The 6,499-nt window shown below is 35.6% G+C and overlaps 1 protein-coding gene across 1 annotated transcript in view; it reads left to right on the forward strand.

The window, feature by feature from the left end:
• Positions 1-5,509, forward strand: part of LOC117123785 (sialidase-1-like) — a 14,637-nt gene extending 9,128 nt beyond the window's left edge. The window contains exons 3-6 of the mRNA XM_033269799.1: positions 1,832-2,100; positions 3,004-3,186; positions 4,371-4,590; positions 4,797-5,509. Coding sequence (XP_033125690.1) covers positions 1,832-2,100; positions 3,004-3,186; positions 4,371-4,590; positions 4,797-5,005 — 881 coding nt within the window. The 3' untranslated portion in view covers positions 5,006-5,509. The remainder of the gene's footprint in view (positions 1-1,831; positions 2,101-3,003; positions 3,187-4,370; positions 4,591-4,796) is intronic.
• The last annotated feature ends 990 nt before the right edge of the window (positions 5,510-6,499 follow it).

Here is a 6,499-nt window from a genome sequence, read left to right on the forward strand (position 1 = left end):
ATTATTATTATTATTATTATTATTATTATTATTATTATTATTATCATTATCATTATCATTATCATTATTTTTATCATTATTATTATTATTATTATTATTATTATTATTATTATTATTAAAATGAGCGTTGACACTTCTCCATTTCAATCACTTCTCCATTTCAATCACTTCTTGCTCATAACTGTTCAGGTGTTGTTATTTGTTCTCGATTAATTCTTCAAATGGCCTTCGAGTGCCTTTTTCATTCAACTGCTGTACAACCAGGAATGAGTCAGACATAATATTAATAATACTGCTCCCTTGTACAACATATATGCCTACTATTTTCTCCCTCCGAAGTCTTTCATATATAGGCCTATCGATATAGTAACATTAACAATATAGTCAAGATAATAACATTAAAATGACCTCTGTAGACCCTCTTTACTTATCCATTCTATCACTTTTGCTCATAATTGGAGCATGGAGCCTGTCATAGTATCGATATAGTAACATTAATATAGGCTATAGTCAGGGGCGGATCCAGTTTTCAAACCGGGGCATAGGCGTAGATCCCGGGGGGATGGGGATATATTCCCCCAATATTTGACAAGGGGGATGGTCCATTGTATCATCACCCCAATATTTTGACTATGTATGGGATAAAATGGAGCTTTACACACTTCAAAATACTGTCACAGAAATAATTTGCAATGTCTTATGCGCTTACAAAGATGAAAATTAGCATAATGGATTAATGTTGATAACAAAATGATTTTATCTGGTACCAATCTAAGCTCTTCTTTCCTTACTATAGATGTTAGATGTGCTTGCAAAGCAAGCCACATTTTCACTCTGAAGGGTGTGTACGACATCAGTAATTTTATGTCAATTCCAAGAATTTTCAATCATCCCCCCCCCCCCCCAATGAAAAATACTTTTCTACGGGGGTTAGGTTAGGTTTTGGGGCATAACAGTTTCAGAATAGGTACGTGAGTAGCACATACATTGATTTGCATTGAAATTTTTAAAATTTAGTAGCAAAAAGTGGGGGGGGGGGGCGTTCCCCTTACAGGATCCGCTCCTGATAGTCGAGATGTAAGATTGAAATGAGTATTTAGTAACATTAATATGAGCTCTGAGGCATTCTTCACTTCTCCATTTAATCTCGCTCATAATTATTTTATCTGTTCTCGATTATTTCTTCAAACAGCCTTCCAGTGTCAATATCCATCCAGGGAGCAGTCATATTACCGCTCCCGGGTACATTAATTAATTTTCCGCTCCACCCGGAGCCTGGCTTAAAGGGGAATGACGTGCCCTCGTTGGCATGGCAAGCAAATACATATTGAAATAAATTGAAATATTAAGAAAGCATGTTGTTCATGTCACATCATCAACCGTCATCATCGTCATCAGGCATTACCATCATTATGTGCACTTTAAGGGTGATATTGTCGTTGTTGTAGTAATCTCTGTCTTCCCCATCGTCGTTGTTGTCGCAGCAGCCGTATTCATCGACGAGCGATCGACTGCTTTACACGCGACGAAACTAGTATAATACATACATACCGCCGTGTGTTCTAAGGCCTACTAAAAAACAATCTAATACAGTATATGGATCTATATTGTGTATTTTAAGTTATTAGCTTTATATAGAAAATTAGACTGAGAAAAATATTCTTGTATTAATTGCTATCTTAAAGGTTTTTAATGTTTAACAGTCGGTATATTAACATGATAATAAACTTCGGCCCTATATCAAGGCCTATAGAGCTAGTGATGATGCTATCAGGGTATTTATTCATACAATATGCGAGTTTTAATTTCAGTAATGATATTTTTTATTCAGGATGGACGTGGCAGAGTGAAACGAAATTACTCACGGATGAACGGTATACAGATTGCCTGATTCATTTGGGCGCATTGTTAGTGAACTCTCGCAATGGAAGTATAGGCCTCTTTTACAGTATATGTGAAAACCAACACGATTCCTGTCACATTTTTACTTTAATGTTCAAATCGAGTTTCGATGACGGATACTCTTGGGAAAAAGCAATAAATGTCTCGCACCAGATTGGACCTGGAGTGTTCACCATTGGACCCGGATACGCAATAGAGGTATAATATGACCATGAGGGTTTTCGACTGCTCAGTGAAGTTTACAGCGTCAAAAATAACTGTTCCTTGTTATAATGATGCTGCTTTTAAAGTTTACCATGAGTGTTGAAGATACAGTAGGCCAACCTAAAAAAAGTGAATAGGTCATTTTACGGAATCAAATAAATGATTATCTACTACTAAGAAACAGATCGAAACAAAAATTGTGTTCACACCGATTTATGGACATATTTCTACAAAATATTCTTAAATTGGCGGTCATCAAAGGAAGTTGTAGTAAAATGTCTGTAAATCGGTGAAAACATTTTTTCGATTTCTTGGTGGAAGCTAATTATAATTTATGCGATCTTTTTCAATGAGCTATTCAAACATTTTATTTAAATTTTTGAGGTATTTCCTGTCTTTTGACTGATAGTGTACGGTATCTTTTAAAATCATGGCATTGCTTGCATAGTTTATTTTTGTAATGCATTTCTCTCAGTAAGCCTATACTATACGTTTGTAGATCTGGGGAAATTGATCATAATAAGACACGATATGAACTGGTTAACAAATTGTCATAATTAACGTGAGAGTTAAAATGTAATTTAAGCCTAAAGTGGCACAGTGATTGATGCTTTTTGATGAACACATTGACGAAGACATTAGGTAATTATACCACTGAACTCAATTTAAATCACATCATCATAGCTCCCTCAAGAAATGTAGTGCATCTCCACTTTCTCATCGCAACCCATCAGCTCTCTCCAACACCGATACAATAAGTATATGGCTTACTGAGGCGCTTTTCATTTTAGATTCATTCATTTTCCTCTCTTTTTGTGCGGAAAAAAGAGTTCTATAGTACCGTAATCATAAAAACAATTATGATTCGACTTTACAGCAATCAATTTGATTTTACAGAAAAAATATCCACCTTTTATTGGACGGTTAATTGTCTGCGGCCATGGCAACACACAGTACGGGGAAACATTTTGTCTCTTAAGCGACGACAATGGAGAAACATGGCGCAAGGGTGGTATTATGAGAAGTATACCATATGGAAGCGACAGCAGCTATCGAGATTTCTTTCCAGATGAAAGTCAGGTTGGTAGCTCTGGATTTATGGTCGATTTACTTGTTTGATTTTTGTCCTAATTACGTCCGTCTGTGCATTTGTTCGTCCGTCAATCCATCATTTTGAATCGTTTAATGAAATTGCAGACGTTGTTATTACTTTATATAGGCCTAAATATTTCTCCATGACCTCACGGTTCAATATAAAAAAAAACATTACATGGTGTTGTTTACTTAGTAAACAATGAGGGATGAATAGACAAAGGAAATAAACAGGGGCATGATATCAAGTGCAATTGATAGTAATAAAACATAACAGAAGACGGATTTCACATATTTAAATCAAACAATAAAACCTCAACCGAAACTGGAATATGGCAACGTTCGCAAAATTTAAAAAAAAATCACATAGGCCTATTGCGTTAAAGGCTTTTGTGGTGAATCAGTTTGTCTGTTATAGCCATAGAGTTATAATAAGAATATGGTTATCAAGGGCGGATTTCAGGAGGACTGGGGCCCGGGGATTTGGGAGGCCCGTTCAATAGGCATATAGATCTAAAAATATACCGTAACTTTAAAAATTTCTATTTAAATTTTCCCCTCAGTAACATTACGTTGTAGAGGCCATAATTATATTATATTCATTACAATTCATGAATAGGCCTACGTTTTGCAATGATTGTTCTATTGCCAATACTATAATTTATCAGAGACTCATGAATTATCACCAAAACTACTGTATAAACCAAGCGTGTTTTTAATTTATTTTGTTTCTTTGAAATTCATGTAAGTGTATGTACCTCGAAAAAAAATGCCCATGCTATCTTGAAATGAAGCCCATTGGGCTTGTATTCGAGGTTTTCGGTAAATGCTCGTTACAATGCCGTATCTGTTTTAACAAATTCGGAATGTATATGAGCAGTAACAGCTTCGCCAAAGTAGACCCCACCAAGGCTCTGTCTCCGGGTCCCATCATCACCACCTCGATACGCCGCTGCCCCCAATCTAGTGTTATCGCAATCGGCCCCACTTTTTCCCCCACCCCCACTTTCAGCCCCCAATTTTGGACTAAATATTCATCCGGAGTTGTCCCCCAAGTTTTCCCCCGAAATTTGACGAGTTACAAATTCATCGGAACTTTTAGGAGTGAGTGCATCTTTAAATGCAGTTACTATGAGATTGTATGTTATTCACACCTCCTCTTTCATATATAGGTTGTTGAGCTTCCAGATGGGTCTATATTTGCTATAATACGGAACGAAAGGCATTACAAATGTTTCTGTCGGATAACAGCATTGAGTTTCGACGGAGGCGAAAGCTTCGCAAGTGACAGTATACGATTAGTGAAAAAATTACCAGATTCTGCGGTTAGTGCTGGCTTACTTTGGCATGGTGGCCAGCTTATATACTCAAGTCCTGGTGGAAGAATATTGAGTAGGTTCTCTAATATTATGATTAATGAATATTTCATTATTGTTATTATCCTTATTTAATAATAATAATAAAAATAATAATAATTATGATTATTTATTATTGTTATTATCATTTATTATTATTATTTATTACTCTATTCGTATTAATAATTTATTGATAATAAAGTTGTTATAATTATTTATCATTATCATCTTTATTATCCATAGGGCAGACTCTAACACTGAAAAGAAGTGATGACTATGGAGTCAGCTGGCCAAAATCAACTGTTCTCTGGCCTTTGTTCAGCTCCTATAGTGCTATGACGTCATTTTCTAACAGTACATCTGAATATATATACCTTGTATATGAAAAAGGATATTTATGGGGATATTCATCAATAGAGTTTATGATAATTGATCTATCTATGTTGAATTAAACAAAAGCAAAAACAAGAGAATCTAGCTATTCCTATTCAGGGACAGCCCCTCTTGCCATTTGTGAATTTGTTACCTGTGCAGTTCCGGGGTCTTTTTAATTCCCTCCGCCAGGAGGTTATGTACCGTACTCACCACTGTCTGTCTGTCTGTTATGCAAGATTGCTTAAAAACTAAAGGAATGGATCATCATCATCATCAAATTTAGGCGAATGCTAATATAATTTAAGAAAGACATGGGAAAAGGTAAAAGGACAAAGTCATAAGGCTACGGAAATTCAATTTAAATTTGTTGCCTTGGAACTTACCCTCGAGCATAAAAGAAAATAATGGAGTCGGCCTTATACACGGCCTGTGTATTGTTCGGTTTCCAGGCAGTTATGCTTTCTGTGGAGTGCCTGCTCTTGTTTGTTATAGCGTTTACATAATTATATTAGTTTTTTTCTGTTAAAAGAGGAAGTAAATATATGTCAAGTTGAATAATAAAAATGCGAGGTTCAACGTTAGGGTTTATTGTATGCTTTATCATTAATTATTTTGTATTACTGTATGTAGGACGGTACTCGCAAAAAGGCTGCGAGGTACTGGGGTGGGTCCAGATATTTGTAGGAGGGGGTACAGAAAGAAGGGAACGCCTGTATAAATAATATACGTTTAAATGAATTTGGGAACCGTCTTTTGTCTTGTCATCCTCCCATCTTTCGAGAGACTTAAAGCCAACAATAATATTAGCCTTAAAATTGTATTCACAAATGACCCCACCCCTAAAGAAAACAGCTGCTGTACCTTTTTTCCCAGCTTAAAATTTAAAAGCATTCTAAAATGTTAAGGGTAGTGTGGGTGGGGGAACCATCGCCCCCCCCCCCCCCCCCCCCCCAGGTGTATCATTTAAATAATCATTCTGTGAAGCCCAGTCGAACTCTAATTTAAGACCTTTGCAAACGAAAGTCAAATTACCTGTTAAAAAGAAGAACATGAACCAATAATAATTTTCTTTATAATGTTAAAGCAGGTAAGATAGGCATACTGGTAAGGAATATGGTAAAAATGGATTATACAATATATGCTAAATAATAATAGGCCATGTCGCTTTTATATAGCGCTTCATGCACAATGCTTCTAAGCGTTTCACATTACTACCAATGATGAGATGGCAATTCCTTATTCGTGTCGTATTGACTTGTTTTAGTAATTAACATGGTCAGTTTTTAATATTTTTATTCCATTATTTAGTGAACATAGGCTATAACGTATTTGTATGAGCCGCGATCCCTGAAGTGTTACGTTCCACTTACCTGTACTCTGTTGCTCCTTTCACTGTACTAACGTAATTTGAATAATAAATTCTCACATATGTTGCTTTTGTAGCGTGACAAGTCATCATTCAATATTTTGTAGACTCGTGTTATTTTAAAATATTTTTTTTAACGATCATTTTAATGGGCATAAATAGGCACTCAAAATATGCCAATAATGGTAAGACATTTAAAAGAATG

The sequence above is a fragment of the Anneissia japonica genome, unplaced genomic scaffold (genome assembly GCF_011630105.1).
Source record: "Anneissia japonica isolate Jap-2015-1 unplaced genomic scaffold, ASM1163010v1 scaffold25213_len355544_cov161, whole genome shotgun sequence".
NCBI classification, from domain to species: domain Eukaryota; kingdom Metazoa; phylum Echinodermata; class Crinoidea; order Comatulida; family Comatulidae; genus Anneissia; species Anneissia japonica.